The sequence below is a fragment of the Podarcis raffonei genome, chromosome 1, assembly GCF_027172205.1.
Source record: "Podarcis raffonei isolate rPodRaf1 chromosome 1, rPodRaf1.pri, whole genome shotgun sequence".
NCBI classification, from domain to species: domain Eukaryota; kingdom Metazoa; phylum Chordata; class Lepidosauria; order Squamata; family Lacertidae; genus Podarcis; species Podarcis raffonei.
Genome location: NC_070602.1, coordinates 78691650 through 78713517, shown reverse-complemented (window position 1 = coordinate 78713517; position 21868 = coordinate 78691650). Strand labels below are relative to the sequence as shown.

Sequence of the window (21868 nt, the reverse complement as noted above, 5' to 3'; positions counted from 1 at the left end):
TGCATGATGGATCCCTTTTTATATTTGTTTGGGTTTTTATGCTGAAAAACATGTGATATATGAAATGTAAATAATAAGTGCTTTTTTACAGAAAAAAAAGGTGCTGGTACTCACCATGCAATTGTTACAGTAAAAGTAATACTTTTAATATTTGCAGGGGGTGTGTATGGAAAGGTTATCTTGAGTACCCCCAGAAAAAGCACTGTATATAATTCTCAAATGGTATTGTAGACAAGGCCACAAGAAATGACTAGCCTGCAAAACTCTTTACCAGCCTGCTGGGGGCAAGGAGAGAAGGATAAGATAATTGATTCCATTCCTCTTGCAGCAGTCCGCTGCACATCTGGTTGCTTTCTATGCTGGACACAGAGGAGAGAGAGAATACTTTTCCTCTCTGCTCATTTGCCTGAGTGGAATTCCATGAACTCACTTGCATGCAGTTCTTTGTTGCTTCTGGCTAGAGAGCAGAATTCTGACTATCTTGGCCTTGGCAGACTGCCTTTTCATACATAACAGCACTTATTGAAATTTGTTGTGCCCAAGGCATTATAATTCCTAGTCCAGGGCCCAATATCTGCAATGATCTTTTTTTCCAGACTGATGCAGAAACATTGTTTGGCACCTGCTGCAATCATATATATTTCTCCATGGTCTCTCCATTGCTTTGTAGGGTTTTTTTTGGGGGGGGTGTTTGTATTTACTTATTTATTTATTTTAAAGACCCATAAGCTCATGAGGTGGCAGCTTCGGTTTGCCTAATGCTAGGTCTGGCCCTGGCTTAGCAACACACTCATTTTTTTTAATATTATTAATATTTATTAGTTGCTTTACTCACAAAAATGGCCCAAACTGACAACACAATATAAGCATTGAAATAAATTACAATGAATAAACCAATGAAAACCTAAGAAAATGGATATGAAATTTGGTTACATATATCACTTATTTTTTAGATATGTGTTTAATTATTATTTTCTCTTTTTTTGTTAATATTGTTAATATTTTTTTCTGTTTTGTGTATTAACATCTTTTTACTATTTTTTTTTTCACTTTTTATGTTTAATTGTTATATGTATGTATGTCAAGTTTGTCTGTCAGCATACTGTATAAATAAACTTATAAAAAAATGGAAACCCTTCAAATTCAGTCCCCAAAAGCCAGGTAAAAAGGAAAGCTTTGGCTGGTGCCTAAATGTAGATAAACATGCCCCCAGGCAAACATCTCAGGGAAGTGTATTCCACAAGTGGGGAGCCACCACTAAAAAGGATTTTTCTCAGGTTGCCACCCTCTGGACCTCCTGTGGAGGACATACATAGGGCCTTAGATGGCAATCACAGGATCTTGCAAATCTTGGCCACAAGGCTTGGATTTTTAATTGGGGGGGGGGAGCATATGGTTTTGAATTCTGAGTTCCCCTATAATTTGGATTATCCTGCATATGTAAATATTTACGCTACACACTTTTGAATTCCACCTTTTAGGCCTCACTGCTCTTTGTAAACCATTATGAGGTTTTTTAAAACAATGTAGTGTATGGATTTTGTGAAACAAATAAACAAACAAACCAAGTGGAATGGAATATGGCCAGATTAAAAGCTGAACTTTTAGGGCTCCAAATTTCTGAGTGACCCTTTCTACCTGGCCAGCGTTCATATATAAAAATGGACATAGATATATGCAGCCGGGCACACAGCCTCCTGCAGTTCAAAGAATTCTACTGCTTGTGCCAACCAGGCTCTCAATATTCAATTCCCACCCACTACAGATTTGGCACGCTTTCTTGTGATAAAATAATAGCTATCCTGTTCCAAACCACAGGGAATTTTAAAAGGCTGCAATACAAGCATCAATATGAGTATACTCTCCATATTGGGAAAGCTCCCAGATAATTAGAGCATCACAAGAACCCCCATTTGGCAGGGGGCCTACTTAGCAGAGTACTTAGCATAATGATTAATTCAGTCCATAATTGACTGTGCATAATAGTGTTCTCGTATTTGGATGCTAATGCTTTTAAGGAGTAGCTCCAAAAGCAAATTGAAGAAGCTGGAGATCCCTTTGATTTTAGTGTGCTCTAGGTGAGATTGCTGAGTAAGAGGTGAGTGCAATAAGAACCTGTTCTATCTGACTTTTGTGTGTGTGTGTGTGTGTGCGCGCACGCTGATTCTCATGTTAACTTTTTATACATGGAAACTCGTGCATGTGTATTGAAGAGAATGGCTGGGCAAGTGTGTGTTAGGAAGCTGACGCACATACTGGCCTCTTGAGGTTTGTGACATTTCTAAAACATATCCCAAAGGCACCCATTATGTTATTTCATGCACAGGGGCGTATCTAGGGGTTGGTTAAGTTGGCCCCTACCAAGGGTGCAGGCCTGCAAAAAGCATGTCTGTCCACTCTGGCTCGGAGTTGCTAGAAGCCTGTCTGCTCCCCAGGCTGTTCCTTTGCTGTTATGGGCAGCCAGGTGAAGCATGCAGGCTCCTCTGGGCACCCCAGTGGAGGAGCACAAGGGACTGGGGGGGCACCAATACAGCTTTTTCCCCAGGGTGCAAGGGATCCTAGGTACATCTCTTTTCATGCATGCTTTTATTTTAATTTTAATAAATACAATAATAAACATGCTTATATTGTTTTTCAGTTCTAATAAGGGACGCCAAGGCAATTTACAAAAACAAATATAAAACTGGTCTGAGAACTGGCCCTTTCTGCATCAAGCAAACCTGTACACTTTGGGGAGTGAACTTTGTGTTGTGGGAACTGCCATATCATTGACAAAAGAAGTATGCAGTGGAGTGGAAACTTACATTTGACTTGAAATAACTATACATGGAGCAGGCCTGGGAAGCAACAAACTTAGTTTGTTGAAGATACCATGTTGACTTGCCACTTGTGATCTGTAATGATTAGAAAAAAGATTATTATTTGCTTTTATGTATTAGACAGGGTGTGAAATTTGACTTGCCCAGTCTGTTCATTATGCTATGAATCCACCTGCTGTCTGTTGTTCCTGGTTCTGTTTCTCTTTCCTAACTCTCCGTATTTTACCTAAAAGTCAATTTAATTTTTTTTTAAAGCAATGAATGTAACTCTTACCTTTGTACAAGAGTCTACATTCCAGCCATGCAAAAGCCAGAGGCTAACATGCGCGCGCACACACACACAGACACCCCTTCCATCAAAGCAAGCAAAAGCATTATAACAATTCAACAGCACATTTCAGTCAGTCACACAAAAGCACTTGAGATGGACACACAGCAGGGCTTCAATGTAACTGACCAACTATGGTTTTCATTATGTATGTCCTATCCTGAATTACACACCTGTTTCCCAAAGTGAACTGATAGTAATGCTGTCTCATTGCCACAACCACCACTCCTTCCATACTCCACTTATTTTCTGGGTGGGGGAGAGTGGGAGCTGATATTCCTCATAGGAGGCAGATTTGGTTTTGGAGCTTCTAACTGTCAGTATTTTCATCCCTCCCATTGCAAAGATCAACAGATCATGTTTGTTTTACATTCTGTACCAGAGAAAGGAGGGGACGGAAACCACTCTACCAGACTTCCGTCCCTAGCACTGTGCCGGTTTTTCTTTGATCTTTCTAGAGACTAGGTGACAGTATGAGAGAGCTGACTCTCTCGTGCATGTCCATTCTGTTTTGTCTTGTTTAACCAGTAGTAATAAAATTAGGTATGCAACAAAACCTCCACTGTTTTGCTTCCATTACTCTGCTACTATTGAGGTGCTCACAATAGCAAATGTGAGTCCACTGCACCAGGACCTGTTCCAGAGGAATGCTGTGCTCTGCTGTTTCTGCATTCCTGTGATCGGAAGGTCGGTGAAGGTGCTCCTGACACCCAGCCCATGCAGACGCTGAAGACGTGGGCTCTATACAGGTGTAGGGACACTAACTGCTAGTTTTTCTAGCTAGTAAATAAGGGAATACTGTAATGTGCCCAGTGCTGGGTCTGACTGGGCTTTTTTGGAGGAGCTTCTGCAAACCTGCTGCCCAGTTTTTGCCAGATGGCAATTTTCTGCAGCATTCAGTTTTGTTGTAGGTTTTCAGAGTCTGACAGTTTAATCACATTGTCCTTCGCTACAAAGCAGTGATGGGGAGCTGCCAGCCTGTGGGTTGGAGGTGGTCAGCATGTCCTCCCTATTCAGTCTGCAGCAGCCTCCTGTCTTTAGCCTCACCCCTAATGGGAATTAGGCTTTCTGTTCTTTTTTAAAGCTTTTAGTGGTGCCTAACTGCTGCATGGCAGGGACGTGGGTGGCGCTGTGGGTTAAACCACAGAGCCTAGGACTTGCCGATCAGAAGGTCAGCGGTTCGAATCCCCGCGATGGGGTGAGCTCCCGTTGCTCGGTCCCTGCTCCTGCCAACCTAGCAGTTCGAAAGCAAGTCAAAGTGCAAGTAAATAAATAGGTACCGCTCCGGCGGGAAGGTAAACGGCATTTCCATGCGCTGCTCTGGTTTGCCAGGAGCGGCTTAGTCATGCTGGCCACATGACCCGGAAGCTGTATGCCGGCTCCCTCGGCCAATAAAGCGAGATGAGCACCACAACCCCAGAGTCGGTCACAACTGGACCTAATGGTCAGGGATCCCTTTACCTTTACCTGCTGCATGGGGGGCGGGGACGGAAACCAGCTGGGCAGAGAACAGAGAGAGAGAAGGGGGGAGTGAGATAAAGAAAAAGGAGGAAGAGAAAGGGGAGAAAAGAGAATGAATGGGTTTGTAGGAGAGATGGCTCTGGGCCCCACCCACTTTGGTCAGCAATCTTGCTCACAGCTGCCATGCAACACCTGGCAGATTTCCCTTGAAAGAATGGAAGGTTGGGGGAATAGGATTTCTCACACCTATAAAGCAATGAACCCAACCTTATGAGAGTAAGTGGTGTTTCCTAATTTGATGTTTGCTGATAGTTTATGACAGGGTGGTGAAGCTGTGGCCTTCCAGACATTGTGATCTGGGTCTGGTATGATGGGAGCTATAGACACACAACATCTGGATGTATACAGGTTCCCCATTACTGATTTAAGGGGACATCTCTTATTCTATAGGTCTTCTTCTACTTTGGCGATCACTCACAGCCGAGCAAGATTGTCCTCCATAAACACAAGTTTTAACAATGAGTCCATAATTGACTGTGTTGGCCAGTTCTGGATCCACACATCCTTCCAAAGTGGGGACATTGGTTTCCAGGCGGGAGTTGATCACGGTGTGGATTTGCCAAGCATGCCTTCCTCTTAGCATGTTTCTCCCTTGCGTCTTGAGTTTGAGTATCTTCAAAGCCCATGACACCTTTGGTAAAGGCTGTTCTCCAACTGGAGCGCTCGCAGGCCAGTGTTTCCCAGTTGTCAGTGTTTATACTACATTTTTTTAGATTGGCCTTGAGAAAGTCTTTAAACCTCTTTTGTTGACCACCAGCATTACGCTTTCCATTTTTAAGTTTGGAATAGAGTAGTTGCTTTGGAAGACGATCATCAGGCATCCACACAACATGACCAGTCCAACAAAGTTGATGTTGAAGAATCATTGCTTCAACACTGGTGATCTTTGCTTCTTCCAGCACACTGATATTAGTTCACCTGTCTTCTCAAGTGATGTGTAAAAATTTTTTGGAGACACCATTGGTGGAATTTTTCAAGGAGCTGGAGATGGCATTTATAAGTGGTCCATGTTTCACAAGCATACAGTAAGGTTGGTAGTACAACAGCTTTGTAAACAAGCATTTTGGGTACACATAATAGACATCTGTTAAAGTGTCAAAAGCTGACCTGCCGACTTCCATCCTGGACCACAGATTTCACCACCATTTGTCTCCCACCATGGTTATGTCATGTATAGCAGAGTCTTATGCAGCCAACATAGAAATAAGGTGCACGGAGTTTGATGAAACTTACTCCTAGGTAGGCGTGTATAGGGTTGTAACCATATTTCTTACAAAGTTCATACTGTGCCTTTATTAACTGCGCAACACACAGAAAGTGAAAAGGTCAAGGCTTTCTCCCATCACTTTGTTTTAGTTTATTAAAGCACCTTGATGCTTGGAAAAATAAAATATCCAAGTGCCTGCTTGTCAAACACAAGAATCCTGATCTCAGAAGTGGCCCTATGCTCCCACCACCTAGATCCAAAGGACCCTTCTCTACTTTGCTTAATAAGCTGTTGTTATGGTAACATGAGATTTTCCTCTGCCATGCCTCCACTCCACGCCCCTCTTGAGCAACGAAATTGGAAGCACACCCGGAATATAAACTCCATTTTGAACTAGGTGAGACTTCCTTCCGTACCAACAAGTTTTAGGATCAGTTTGTTTTCCAAGGACAAAACTCCCATTTACCAGCGGGGAAGCCGTTTTAGTCCTTCGCAGCAAAATCCACAGAACTGGATTTAAAGATTCTAGCCCGCCATAATAAAACGTCTTCGCCTTTAAGATACCACGGGGCTCTCTCTCTCTTTGTAGCTCTCACGGTCAGCTGTGGAACTTGCTTCAAAGCATGCAAGCCCACGGCTGCAACTTTGAAGCTGCGCAGGCACGCTTATCTAAAAGCTGTAGGGGCGGGACTAGAAGAGGCTAACTGACCGCTCTTCGCCCACGAGCAAAACACACACACAAAAAACCACGCCCCATTTTGTCTCCCCCCGCCTTCTCCTCGCTTGTTGGAGTTCATGCTGCCGCCCCCGATTGCGCACGCGCGCCGCCTCGGCAGCGAATCACGCCTTCCGCCAGCGCGGCCCCGCCCCTCGACCCCGGCCTACGTGGGGTCACGAGCAAGCGGTGCTGAAGCGCCGCCTGTGAGCTGCGGAGCGCGCTGTTGCTCTTTGGGCTCGCCTCTTCCTCTCAGATGGGGCGCGCGGAGGGGCCCGCCTGGTGCGCGCGGGGCGTCGCTTGAGTCGCCGCTCTCTCCCCGCCGCCTTTCTGCAGCCAGCCGTCCCCGTCATGAGGCGCAGCGAGCGGAGAGGTCACGGAGGGGGCTCCGGAAAGGCAGCCCTGGAGGAAGAGGAGTTGCCGCCGCCGCCGGAGCCCAACGGGGCTTCTTCCCCCGTGGCAGAGGTCTCGCCGGGACGCTGTAGGGCCGCCGCTGCCCCAACGACCACCACTGCTTCCACCACGACGCACGGGAGCCGGCGCAGCACGGAGTCCGAGGTGTACGATGACGGGACCAACACGTTCTTCTGGTAAGGGGGCTGGAGCCCGTGTCCTTCCCCCTTCGTCGCCTCTCTTCCCCGAGGCCCTTTCCCCCTGACACGCGGAGGGAAACGGCGCAATCCATGGACACGGGTTGCCCACAGTAAATAGACTTGTGTATGCACAACTAAAGATGCAGTTAGGCAGGCTGTCGGTTTAAAAGGCTAGGGACCAACAAGGAGAAGGGAGTGAGCGCTGTGAACTTGAGGACGCTGGAACCGAGGATATAAAGAAGGGTGTGCATCTCGTTGGAATCAGACTGGACTTCTCTTTCTGGGTGTCTCCTTCCCAGGAGCCCTGCTGAGCCTGCTTCTTTTCTCAAGTCACTTCTGCTGTTCCTTCTCTTAGGAATTGGCCCTCCTTTGGTTTCTCTCCTCAGCTTTTGCGGTCAGTCGGGAAGTGATTAGTGTTACATCCCTAAACACAGTTGTTGAGTAAATATCACGTAGCTCTGTACGACTTACTGCTGAGTAAATACGCTTTATATTTACTGCTGGCTTTTTCCACCTCTCCTGGCTTGATTAGTATTTGATATAGCAAAATCTCTGAGAAATATCTAATTTACAGCACCAAGAGGAAACTCAGACTGCTTTCCCATGCTTACTTGGAAATATATCCTGTTTAATTCAGTTACTTAATTTCTGAGTAAATACATTTGATCTTGCTTCAATTGCACACTTGTGGGATAACTTTCCTAGGCAACAGCCTACTTGTGGTAGTTGAAAGGCAAAACCACACTTTCATCTCCTTATCTCAAGAGAATACTTGCCTGGGCGGTTTGTAGAGAAGAGCACTTCTCTAAGTGCCCTTGCTTATTGGTTTGTGATAGTTTTCCAGATATCATTCTACTATTCCAGCATTTGTACTACAAAAACATAAGGTTTTGTAGACACAAGTAGTGAAAGATAGTGTGACTTTTGTAGTTGAGCAGTCTCGTGAAGAGATGGAGGCAGAATATTTACTAATATTTACATACTAGTAAGTAATTTTTCATCTATAGTAAAAAAAAGGATTGACAGACCTCAACACATCCATATCTGATGAAGTAGGTGTGCACTTGTGTGATGTTATTTTTCTCCTTTAGACTTATCATGACTACCTTGTTTAGTTTATTATATTCTCAAACAGAACTGGTTAAAACTTTACTTGTCCTGATGCACACCTAAAAGCAAAGCCATACTTTATTATTGTTGAGACAGTATGAAAAAAGACTGTATCAAAACCATCTTCAAAGCAAAAAATAATAAAAATTCTTTTGCCATGAAAAGCCTACACAAGAACAAAAGATATAGTACAATACCTACCCACAAAGATATCGTAATTGTAGCATCACTAATTCTTGTATATTTTTCCACTTTGTGTCTTTATTCCACTTGCTTTATATCTTTGAGGTGCCACTGTTCTCTTTCCATTACAGTTGTTAGGCTTGTAATACCCAGAATGATGGTTCTTTTCTTCCTCCACAATGGGTGTAACTTTTTCTTTTCGTGCAATTCTTGAGAGGGCAAATTATTGTCTAGCAAACAGCATGATGTTAGTTGGAAATCTGGTAATTTAATTAAGCATCAACTCAGTGTCCTTAGTTTCACTGGGAGAGACAAAATTTCCTGCAAACTTTAAAAAAACTTCTCAAGCGTTTTATCCTCCACAGTATGTTAAGTAACATGGTTTCCAGCTTCAAAACCCTTTCTTCTTCTTGTGCCACATACATCAATTATGGAAAAGGGAATACAATGATTAGCTTTAGACATCAATTTATCTTCTTCAAAGACAACAGAGGGCATAGTTTTTCTGGTTCTGCAAGAGGCTTAGTAAAGATAGAAGAGCCTGATTTGAAGTGACTCCGACCTGGTTTGGCTTGAGGTTGCCCCTTAGTCTGACTCCTCTGATCTTGGCAGTAATAAAATTTGGAGTATGTTGATCTTGAAAGATCTGGTGATATTCAGTGAGAGTTCTGCAAACATAGAGTATACCTAGTGAGGCTGTAGTGGTTATTTCATTCCGGCAACATTGTAGGAACTGACTTAGAGCCTGCAATATCTCAGGTTTAGGAAACACAATCTTTTATCAGAGTTCAGGAAGGACCACAGAGAACATTCTGGGAAGTTGCTGTGTATTGGCTGAATTAGTGACCAAATAACTGGATCTTGCAGACATACTGGCACAGTCCTGCCCTTTCAATGGAGAATGGGTAAAATTGTAACTTGATTGCTTCTTTAATACTAGTTTAAAGATTGTACATTTTATGGCTGAACTATTTTTCCAATACTGTTGATGATGTTTCATTATTCTGGGTGATAAGTGTTCTATAGTATAGTCAGATCTTTTATATCGTCTTCAATGATTTGACCATTGTTTGTTTAACTGCTATTTTGATTATATGTGTCCGTTTAAGCTATGAAGAGAAGTGCAGTATTTAATGAGTTCTTAAATACTCTTACAGTTGAATATGCTCAAACTTTTGAAAAAGGAATCTAAGAACTGACAGAATGTTAATCTTTCATAGTATTTTATGTTACCTTGATCACCAAACACATTCTTTTAGAGATTCAGTTTAGTTCATTCTAATAGTGAATAACTGAGGAATGTAATTTTTCATTGATCATAATTTAAGGTGGATTAACATACATGCTGCCACAAAGTGCATCATGTACACATACTTTCTGATATTTTTGGAAGGACAATAGTGCATCAGGGGTGGAGAACCTCAGTCTAAAAGGCTAAACACAGTTCTGTTGCTCTTGGAACTCTTCCAGGCATGCCCCTTGCTGGCTTTGTAGTGTCCTTGAGTGTTTTTGTCTGACTGAGATGTGTTTTTGAAGTAATATTTTACCTTTTGTTTGTCTGAATGGAGACTAGAGAAATATCTGTAGAAACTAATCTATTGTATAAAGGTAAATTTTTACATTTCATGCTGTTCCCACTTTTGTCTCTGACACGTAGCGCTGCCCTGTGGCCCACAAAAGGTTGCCCGAGAGGAAATGCAGCCCTTGGCCAGAAAATTGTTCCCCATCGCTACTATACATGTCCACTCAAAAATAAACCCCATTCAGTCATTCAATGTTCTGTATAGTATCTGAAAAAGACAAATAAACAGTTAAAAAACCCCATTGCATTTCTTTAGGAGTTACTCCCAGCCAGTAGTATTACAATTGTAGTCCTAAGTAATTTTTCATGCTCTGAGAGTTTGTTACAGCAAAAAGAAGAGAATCTATTGGCAGTTTAAAGATAAACAGATTTAGTATGGTGTATGCTTTTATGGACAAGAGTCAGTTTCATCAGATACATGAAGTGTTACCCTCAGTTTAAAAGCAAACATGTAAATGAGGCTGAATGCTCATTAAATGTAAAAGAGGAAAAGGGGGTTGGATCTGGTCAGTGGTCTGGATCATAGAGTCTGACCTCTGCAAGCTAAGTTTGATAGGGACCACCCACCTATCAATCACTTGACATCCCTGTGATGATGGTGATGTTTTTCACCCTGTGTGGTACATGGCTTTGTGTGTGGTACAAAGGTCCTAACCATTGTCCAATTGTTAGAATTTCAAAGAGCTGCACACAACGCTGCAATCATTGATAGCCTGCTGATTGTTAGTACTTCCAGAGAGCCTTGTATTGCACTTTAAAGCCCCAACAATTAGCTTATTGTTGGAACTTCAAAAATCACATACTGCACTGGGCAAAATTAGGTTGCCCAATGTCATTGTGACATCAGTTGGTTGACTTCCTGCAAGCACTGGTAATCAATCAGCTGATGAGTGGTGCTTAGAGAGAACTGTATGGGGGATGCCTGCAATTCCCCCTTTGCCTGCCCCACAGCCAATATCATATATGATGTCAGGTGTAGGACAGGTGAGCATGTCTCTGTCAAAATGGTCTCATGGGCTAAGTGGAAAGGCCTGGAAGGCCTAATTGGGCCCTATAGGTCAGAGCTTCTCCACTGCTGGTGTAAGAGGTGTATGAGGACTGTTCGCACACACATTTGGCCACCGTATGAATGCTGTACACTTAGGCTTCAATCCCTAAAGTAATGCATCCTGTGAAATGCTTGGAAAGGGCAGCCATATTTATGTAAAGTGGCACATGCATGGATTTTCTTCCTGACATTTTTCGTAATGTGTAGGCATTGTGGGTGGAAGCAGAGTGTAGCCAGTAGATGCAGTGCAACTGTGCAATCCATGCAGAGAGTGCATGTGCATTTGTAAACAGTGGGACATTTCTATACAAAGTTGAAATGTATACAAAGAAGCACTGTGACCATTCACAACTGTAGCACAAACTTCATAACATAGCACACCTATAGGGGAAGAAAAAATATTTGGTCTCAATTGAATCTTAAAATCACTTACTGATTCATTGTAGTTCAGCATGTTCATGCTAGAATTTTTCCTCTGAAATTCTTTTACTGAAGAACTGAGACTTACAGACTAGCAGTATGTTCATGGGAGATTGAAATGTTTGCTGTTTTTTATGTCAGGTTTGTAACTGTCCTTCTGCTTAAGATAAATATTTAATATGGTCCTTAATATAGTCTGTGTGGAAACATTCAGCATTTAACATCTCAACTGAGGTGCAAAGTAGATGTAGCAGCAACACAATTTAGGCTGGATTGTACTGAAATCTGTAGTGAAATTGCAGTGGGAGATCATGAAGGGGGGAGGGAGGTAAATAACCTTCTGTGCCAACCGCCTAAAATAAAGTCTTTTAAGTTATTTCTCTTAGTGAGGCTTGCTTCAGTCATGGAGCACCACTGATGGAAAGTTCTTTCCCCTCCCCCCTTAAAGCAGGCTAGGAGAGAGACCATAGCAGGGAATGCTTCTCCTGCCTGTGCTGTCAGCCCATCAGTGCTGCCACCCCATTTTGTAGGGGCTTTGCATTATTGTAATTCACTTCTTCTGACATAACTTCTAGTTTGGCCCCAAGTGAGCTACTTCAGAAGTACATGAAGGAGAAGTTGGGAGGTTATCTGTGCACTGTTGAGAGTTGCGCCAGAACCTGTGGAGCAACCCTCAAGTTCTTTCAGCTTTGCTGTTTTTACAGAATAATGAACCATTGTCAAATGACTTTGTTTTTCATAAGGACTTCTGGAAAGTGCTGGGAAATGGCTGTCTTTGTTTATCTAGACATAGGTGGCTGTCCTGTTGTTGATTCCTTGAAAATGATTCTTGTGTGTTTACTAAAATCTGCCCTCTCATTGAGTTTAATTTTATGCTGTACTCTAATATAGATGATTGGAATGGATTAGAGGTTTTTAAAGATAAATGCTGCCAAAAGAGCACATGAATGCTGCCAAAAGAGCACACGATTTACCTTTTATTTGTTTTCATCCCAAAGTTGCTGGGTCTTCATTGATTTCTGGGAGAAGAATGCCCCAATGCTGAAAATAAGTCATTGAGGGTGATTCTGCCTGTCCTTTGTTTCATACTTAAGAGTTTATCAAGCAGCTGTCATTCTGTGACTTGCAGAAAATGGAATGGAACATAACTTGGGGACCACATTTCCTTATGTAGGATCCACAAAAGAAAACTAATCTAGTTGTACAAAATTAAACCATAGCTTACTGAACTGGAGGTAATCTCTGCATAGAAGCTAGGTCATGAATGTCCTCTTCCATTCCTTATTGCTGCCATCTCAACGAAGTATATACTATTGCTATTGATGATAAATTGTTTGCCTTTTCTGTTCCTTTGTTAAATGATGCTTGAATATTGGACCCTCTGTTTTGTGAAGTGGCCCATGAGAGATGAAGTAAACTATTGAGTGATGATCATCCATCACTCTTTGTGGAATGAATTCCCCATACACTCTATAACACCTGTATGCCTTCCAATCTGCTCTGAAGAGTTTGAGGATCCTCTAGAACAGATTGGGGAGCATGCAGAGGGATATAGTGAGCAGGAGAAGAAAGGGAAGTCCCATCATGTGAATTGTGTAACACTGCATGCTTATTCTCTTAGAATAATATGCAAAGTCTTTTATATTTGAAACTGAGAATGTGGATCTTTATAAATAGGAGTTTTCAGTTTACTGAAAGCTGGTACATGGAAAAGTTGCAGACATGTTTGTGTTGGTTAGTGTGGAGAAACAAACCTTTCTGATAATCTTTCATGTGTTGTGTAACTGAAATTCCTTAAAATTGTGCCTCAACTTCCAGTCTTCTGAGTTGAAAAATTGAGTTCCTGCACACTGATTATGCATAGTGTAGTTCTGTTGGTTACAGTGCTCATATTATTTATATACTAAGCTTCAATATAGTTGTGAGAAGGCAACTGTATTTTCAGAAGCTAAGTTTTATTTACGGGAAAGCTTCCAATGCAGTGTTATGATCCCCTGCTTAGCTAAAGATTGACAGCTTTTGTACTAATGCTGTCAGAGTAACTTTTACTGCAACCTTTGCCATTCTTTTAGGTCAGTTTGATCACCATGTTCAGGTGTATGGGCTGTTATTGCAGCAGTGTCTGTCTGACTGTGCTCAGAATTTTGCCATTTGGAAACTAATTCACCCCTTAGAAAGTGATAGAAAGTGTTCCTCAAGGCTTGATGTTACCATCTGTGCTGCTTGGTTCATTACACTTGCAGGCTGTGGACGATCTGTCTGTGGAAGTTAGGACTAGAACTTTCTTTATGACCTTCCAAAGAGTCTGCAACGCTTTGGGTTGTTTGAGGAAACTGTTAGTATAGGGTTTGTTTGTTTTTCTCTGAATAAATTATCTTGTTCAACTTTTATTTTTATATTTAGTGTATTTTTAAGTGAACTGTTTTTGAAAAGGTGGTCTATAAATAAGTAAATTTAGCTGCCCTGAACTTTATATTGGAGTAAGGGTAAATCTTTAATAAATGAAATAAAATAAATACATTTCAACCTGCTGAAGATACTGAGCAACAGTAAATAGTCCTGAAAAATATTATTTGTTGTTGACTTTCTCTCTCTCTCTCTCTCCCCCCACCGCCCTGTACAATAGGCAAGCACACACCTTAACAGTCCTGTTCATCCTGACCTGCACCCTGGGATATGTGACACTGCTTGAAGAAACCCCACAGGATACAGCCTACAACACAAAGAGGTAACTAGCTGTCACATAAGTGTTGCAGTCAGCTTCTATTGCCAGTTTTTTATTAACTAGCTAGAGTTCTTATATTTTTATTATATTTACTTTTAATTTATTTTGGATTTTGATAAATTTATCAGTCCATTGTACGCATAGCAATGACTCCCCTGTCATTTGTAAAAATAACATCCCCAAATATGTAAATATGTTTTCTGTATGAGGAGATTCCACAGTTATATCAAAGTTTTAACTTTTGTAGTTGTATAAGGAAAAAAGCCTTTTGTTTATTGACTGAATTCCTCGACTTCTATCATGAGATTTAAAAGACTGCCCCAAAGTAAAGTAAATAAAAAGGATAAACCAAAAGGCTTCTCCCATAGAGAAGCATTATTAAAATATTCCTATCTGCTGAAAATAAAACAGATGGATGTTTTCTGTAGAGTAAGTCATACGTAAAATTTGTTAAATAATACTGGGCAGGATTCACCTAGCCAGGATTCTCATAATCTGCAGAAGCCCTGTGCAGACTTCTTCTTGCATATTGGGGCTTTCTGCCTCTGTGCAGGTGTGTGTCAGGAGGCTCCCCAGAACAGTGTGCAGGGGGAGGAAGGGAGGGGTTGTTCCATCTAGCAGGCTGCAGTGCTTGTGCAGATAGAGCAATGGAAGGAGTATGAAGTTTAATTCTACCACAATTTTTAAAAAAAATATTGTGGGAACTATAGTTCCTGTGTTACAGTTTTCATATAACTGGTTCATATTAGAACCACTTACTGAATTTTTGTATATATAAAGCTACTGAACGTGTCTGAATATATTGAAACATGTGTGTGCTACTTGTGGAGTAGTTGGAAATTACAGTGTTGTGGTAGAATAGAAATAATAGGTGACAAGGCTAGTGCCAGCTATGTTGCTGCCACCTCTCGTTTCGCTCCCTGCAATGCCAAATACTACTTTCTCCCACCCACTTTCAGCACAAAGGCTCACCTGTGTTACAGTAAGATTATTGGACTATAGTCAAGCTAATACAGTATGGCCAGAGTGAATTGTATAATGGTGAAACAAAGACTCGGAGAAGAATGCATATGAAACTCCAGTGGAAATCGCGGTACAGTCTGGACAAAACAGGAAATTATGGTCATCAGCTTCAGAGCAGTGCAGGATATTAAACCAGCTTTAAACTGTTGTGGTTTAATACCTTGGTTTGTGTCATAGTTACTGTAATGTCTCAGTTTGAATGAAACAGAAAACTCTTGTTAATCAGAGGTGCACCACGAAAGAAGCAGCAAAGGTCATGTCTTCGCTTATTTGTCACCCCATGATGTATGTAAACTGACTGGCTCTCTTAGGTAAATGTTACCTAGGGCCAGAAAGATATTTCAAAATGGTGTGGTTTTTTTAGTTCAGAACTTGCATTAAGTCAGGCTGTATACCTGTAGAACGTTGGCTGCAGGTTCTTGCGTGTATGACAAGTGTAGTATCAACTGATGTTGCATAGCTGATAGATGCACATTATAATAGGTTTTCCCATATACCATTTAAGTTGCAGAAATATAGCTGCAAAATACGGTCAAACCTTGGTTCCTGAATGCCTCCGTTATTATACGTTTCGGCTCCTGAATGTAGAAAACCAGTTTTCGAACATTTTCTAGAACCCGAATGTCATACGCGGCTTCCGCTTGAGTGCAAGAAGCTCTTGCAACCAATAGGAAACTTCGCCTTGGTTGTCGAACATTTTGGAAGTCGAATGGTCTTCCGGAATGGATTACGTTCGACAACCGAGGTTTGACTTTATTGTGTGTGTGAACTTGGCTATATATGGTTATAAAAGAGAGACTGGTCTTTAACTACCCTATTGGAGTTGTTTTTCAGTTGCCTTTATCATGGCAGCAATTTTTATTGTAGGCTTTTGTAGTTCTTTTTATCAAACATCAGTGCTCTTGAAAGAATGTGATGCTATTCTGACATGCCTTCAGTAATATTTGTAAGTGGAAAATAGGTGTGGAAAATTGGAGTGAGTGGTGTCTGTGGAAAATTTCGGAAATGTGTCATCTGTGTATTGTAGAACTTGGAATACAATTAGTGTTCTTGGTTTATTGAGTTAACTTGGTGAATTTATTTAAAGATGACCTCAGATTTTTATACTGTATTTTGTGCTTCATCATCTTGCACTTTGTAAAGGCACCGTGCTGGTGATATTAATGAATTATTCCAGTTGATCCTAGTTTCCATTTCTATAATAAATGATAGTTATGCCATGCATACCTAAAACTGAATGAGACTCAGTGCTTTTTTTCTGGGGGTACGCAGGGGTACACATACCCCTAAACATTTTGTGAATCTAAGTTTGGCCTCATTGAGGGACAGTATTTCAATATGAGTAGGAAAATGAGAGTACCCCTAAACATTTTTTTTAGAAAAAAAGCACTGATGAGACCCATAAGTAAACTAGCAGATACCAATCCTTACACAAAGTTGGACTAATAGCCAGCTCAGCCTAATAAATCTAAATGCTGGAGAGACAAGGGTTTTTTTCCATTCTGTAACTTAAAATGCCAGAAACGGAAGCTGGGAATGTATGTATGCAAACCATATGCTCTTCAACAGAGCTGCAGTTCTTCATTCCAGATGTGAGTAGAGCTGTTGAGGGACTCACAGGTTTAGGTTGGAGGTGCATTGATAATGCTGTAAATGGAAGAGTTTCAAATCTAAAGGCCTCTCAGTATATCGTTCTGACTACACTCTGAAGTCTAGAGTAGCACACCTTTCAATCCTCTTTTGGAAGGGCATCCTATTCTTAGTGGTATCTAATGAGGGGCTTTGTCCTAGGGATTCATTGAAGAGCTTAGATTTCATGGAGGGTAATACTATCAAAGGCTGCTAGCCATGATGTCTATGTGTTATCTCCAGTCTTGGAAGCAGTATGCCTCTGAATGCCAGTTGGTGGTAATTGCAAATGGGGGAAAGTGCTGTTTATACTCAGGTCTCGCATGTAGAGTTCACCTGGGCATCTCATTGGGCACTATGAGAACAGGATGCGTCTTTGGTTTGAACCAAAGACTCTTCTCATGCTCTCACATTGTTGAATCACCTGAGGTTATCGTTAAGTCAAAAACAATTGACTGCAGATAAAAGAAAGCAACATGATTTGATGGATGTAAAAGATCTAAAAATAATAGATGACATATTTCCTAGATTTCACATTTGGAAACCTCTTCTCATCACGAAGGGAAGGGAGTGCAGGGACACAAACTTCATACTATGACCTGAATAAAAAAAAGCTGAGGCATCTCATAATGTTGTCATTGACTGGGCAGAAGTGATAACCAGTATTTAGCCAATGATTCGTCTGTGTAGGTGGATACAGATATGCAGTTTATTTCTTAATCACATTTTAGATGTCTCTGCAACATCCCCCTTAATGCTGCATTGACTAGGTTGAGCTACTGCTTCAAGCATAGCGTAACATATGACACCACTTATAAAATAATTGCACTGGCTGCCAGTTCTGTGGTGCTGACCTACAAAGCCCTAAACAACTGGGGCCCAAGTTATGTTTACAGACTACCCAGTCAGTAAGATATTTGAATGAGGCCCTTATGTTTGTGCTACAACCTGCTGAGATCCATCTTGCAGGAGCTAGGGTGGTGGTCTTTTTCATTGTTACCAAGCCTATAAAACAGCATTGCCCTGTGTGATAAGTAGGGACCAATGGTGCTTTGTTTTGGTGCCTGATAAAAGTTTTCTCCCCAGCCTTCACTTCCCATTAATACCAGCTTACTGTAATTTGTACTGGCTCTGTAGCTGCTGTTGTATTGTCTTAATTATTTTTAATGGGCTGAATTCAGCTACCCAGTTCCATTAGTGAATGCCAGCATGAAGATTCCCACAAGAAGAATGGGGCTCTCTCTTGCACCTCCCCCAACTCTTTTTGGAGGGTTGGGAGAACCCCCAGAACCAGAGTGGGAAGAGAAATTGTTTCATCAGTTCTGTTGGGCAAGCTAAAATGCTTGCACTTTCTCCTTTGTGCTATATTGAATTCCATCCATTGTATATTCTTAATTGATTGAGTGTTTCATGAAAGGTGATATAGAAGTAATATTTAAAATAATAAAACTACTGAGCATATCCTTAATATGTGAGCAGGTTCCAGGGCACTGTGTAGTTGATGTAAGGTGGTGATCAGTGTAATTACATGTGATAAAGTACTATCAGGCAGCAATTAGAAGATGTATTTCTACCCTGTTTTGGTCTTTTTCCTCTATAAATTAACAAGAAAGCATGCTAATTCTGCATAAGGGATTAAGAGTTCAAATGGAGGCTGCACTTTAACTTGCTTGTTAACCTGGCGCACCTTGGCTAGCATTATACTCTGGGTATATATCTATAGTTCCAGATTTGAGTGCAGATTTTGTTGCAGTATTGTGGTTTGCCACTCAAGGCTGCTGACTTGCTTTTTGGTCTGCACACAGATAATTTAGGTTCCTGCAATTTGAATTGATCTTGCTGCTTTGGTTTTATGGAACGTAAAGAAGTGTGCTGTCTCCCCGGGGCTAAGATCCAAGATGTAACTGAACGACTGCAAGGAATCATAAAACCCACTGACAAATACCCCTTCCTCTTGGTTCATGTGGGAACCAATGACACCGCAAGCAATAGCCTCCAGAAGATCAAAAGAGATTACGAGGCTCTGGGCAGGAAATTGAAGCAATTAAATGCACAAATTGTCATCTCATCTGTCCTCCCAGTTGAACGACGTGGCCCAGGGAGAGAGGGAAAAATAGTGGAAGTGAACAACTGGCTTCGCAAATGGTGTAAACAGGAACGGTTTGGATTCTTAGATCACGGAATGCAGTTTCTTGAAGATGGACTTCTGGCAAGCGATGGGCTGCACCTCACAACGGTTGGGAGGAATGTTTTTGCAAAAAATCTCAGAAACCTCATCAGGAGGGCTTTAAACTGACTAATGTGGGGGAGGGAGACAGTGCTCCTGAAGGTAGGAGTCTATCAATTGATGAAGATGATCATCCAAATGTCATAGACCGAATGGAGCAAACAGCATGCAGACCTAGTGGTGGGAGGAAAAAATCCTTAAATAAGAGACACGGGGGAATGATTAATGGACTTCAATGTCTGTACACTAATGCGCAAAGTATGGGAAATAAACAAGATGAGCTTGAGCTCTTGGTACAGCAAACTAAATATGACATAATAGGAATCACTGAAACCTGGTGGGATAAGTCCCACGATTGGAATGTAATAATGGAGGGATACAATCTATTTCAGAGAAACAGACCAGACAAGAAAGGAGGAGGAGTGGCGTTATATGTCAGGGATGTGTATACCTGTGAAGAGATCCAAGATTTAGAACCTCAAAGCCAAAGTGAGAGCATTTGGGTCAAAATTAAGGGAGAGAAGAATAACAGTGACCTCATTGTGGGAGTTTACTATAGATCCCCAAGCCAAACGGAGGACATAGATGATGCCTTCCTGGAACAGATGGCCAAGCATGCAAAAGGAAGGGAGATAGTAGTAATGGGGGACTTCAATTACCCAGATATTTGTTGGATGTCAAACTCAGCCAAGAGCATAAGGTCAAACAGATTCCTCACTGGCCTTGCAGACAACTTCATTGTCCAGAAAGTGGGAGAAGCAACAAGAGGAACAGCCATTTTAGATCTGGTCCTAACCAATGTTGATGACCTGGTTAGTGGGGTAGAAGTGGAAGGATCATTAGGCGCGAGTGATCATGCTCTTCTGAAGTTTACTATACAGCGGAAAGGAGCAGCCAAGCATACTAGGACTCAATTTCTTGACTTTAAGAAAGCCGACTTCATAAAACTTAGGGAAGTGCTTGGTGAGATCCCATGGACAGTAATACTAAAAGGAAAGGGAGTTCATGATGGTTGGGAGTTTGTTAAGAGGGAGATAGTAAAAGCACAACTTCAGGCAATACCAATGAGACGGAAACATGGAAGGTGCCTAAAGAAGCCAGGGTGGCTATCTAAAGAACTTTTAACTGAGTTAAGATTAAAAAAGGATGTGTACAAAAAATGGAAAAGGGGGGAAACCACCAAAGAGGAATTCAAACAAATAGCCAGCACGTGTAGACACAAAGTCAGAAAAGCTAGAGCACAGAATGAACTCAGGCTTGCTAGAGAGGTTAAAAGCAACAAAAAAGGCTTTTATGGGTATGTTCGTAGCAAAAGGAAGAACAAAGAAACAGTGGGGTCACTCAGAGGAGAAGATGGTGAAATGCAAACAGGGGACACAGAAAGGGCTGAACTCCTCAATGCCTTCTTTGCCTCAGTCTTCTCCGATAAAGAAAACAATGCCCGACCTGAAGAATTTGGAGCAAATGATTCAGCAGAGGAAACACAGCCCAGAATAACTAAGGAGATAGTACAAGAATACTTGGCTAGTCTAGATGTATTCAAGTCTCCAGGGCCAGATGAACTGCATCCAAGAGTATTAAAAGAACTGGCAGATGTGATTTCAGAACCACTGGCAGTCATCTTTGAGAATTCCTGGAGAACAGGCGAAGTCCCGGCAGACTGGAGGAGGGCAAATGTTGTCCCTATTTTCAAAAAGGGGAAAAGAGAGGACCCAAATAATTACCGCCCAGTCAGTCTGACATCAATACCAGGGAAGATTCTGGAGCAGATCATTAAGCAAACAGTCTGTGAGCACCTAGAAAGGAATGCTGTGATCACCAATAGTCAGCATGGATTTCTGAAAAATAAGTCATGTCAGACTAACCTGATCTCGTTTTTTGACAGAATTACAAGCCTGGTAGATGAAGGGAACGCAGTGGATGTAGCCTACCTTGATTTCAGCAAGGCATTTGACAAGGTGCCCCATGATATTCTTGTAAAGAAGCTGGTAAAATGCGGTCTTGACTTTGCTACCACTCAGTGGATTTGTAACTGGCTGACTGACCGAACCCAAAGGGTGCTCATCAATGGTTCCTCTTCATCCTGGAGAAGAGTGACTAGTGGGGTGCCACAGGGTTCTGTCTTGGGCCCGGTCTTATTCAACATCTTTATCAACGACTTGGATGATGGACTCAAGGGCATCCTGATCAAATTTGCAGATGACACCAAACTGGGAGGGGTGGCTAACACCCCAGAGGAGAGGATCACACTTCAAAACGACCTTGACAGATTAGAGAACTGGGCCAAAACAAACAAGATGAATTTTAACAGGGAGAAATGTAAAGTATTGCACTTGGGCAAAAAAAATGAGAGGCACAAATACAAGATGGGTGACACCTGGCTTGAGAGCACTACATGTGAAAAGGATCTAGGAGTCTTGGTTGACCACAAACTTGACATGAGCCAACAGTGTGACGCGGCAGCTAAAAAAGCCAATGCAATTCTGGGCTGCATCAATAGGAGTATAGCATCTAGATCAAGGGAAGTAATAGTGCCACTGTATTCTGCTCTGGTCAGACCTCACCTGGAGTACTGTGTCCAGTTCTGGGCACCACAGTTCAAGAAGGACATTGACAAACTGGAACGTGTCCAGAGGAGGGCAACCAAAATGGTCAAAGGCCTGGAAACGATGCCTTATGAGGAACGGCTAAGGGAGCTGGGCATGTTTAGCCTGGAGAAGAGGAGGTTAAGGGGTGAT

The 21868-nt window shown here is 41.9% G+C and overlaps 1 protein-coding gene across 1 annotated transcript in view; it reads left to right on the top strand.

Moving 5' to 3' along the window:
• Positions 1-6755: 6755 nt before the first annotated feature.
• Positions 6756-21868, top strand: part of PTDSS2 (phosphatidylserine synthase 2) — a 41061-nt gene continuing 25948 nt past the window's right edge. The window contains exons 1-2 of the mRNA XM_053395902.1: positions 6756-7180; positions 14153-14254. Of these exons, the coding sequence (XP_053251877.1) occupies positions 6942-7180; positions 14153-14254 (341 nt within the window). The 5' untranslated portion in view covers positions 6756-6941. The remainder of the gene's footprint in view (positions 7181-14152; positions 14255-21868) is intronic.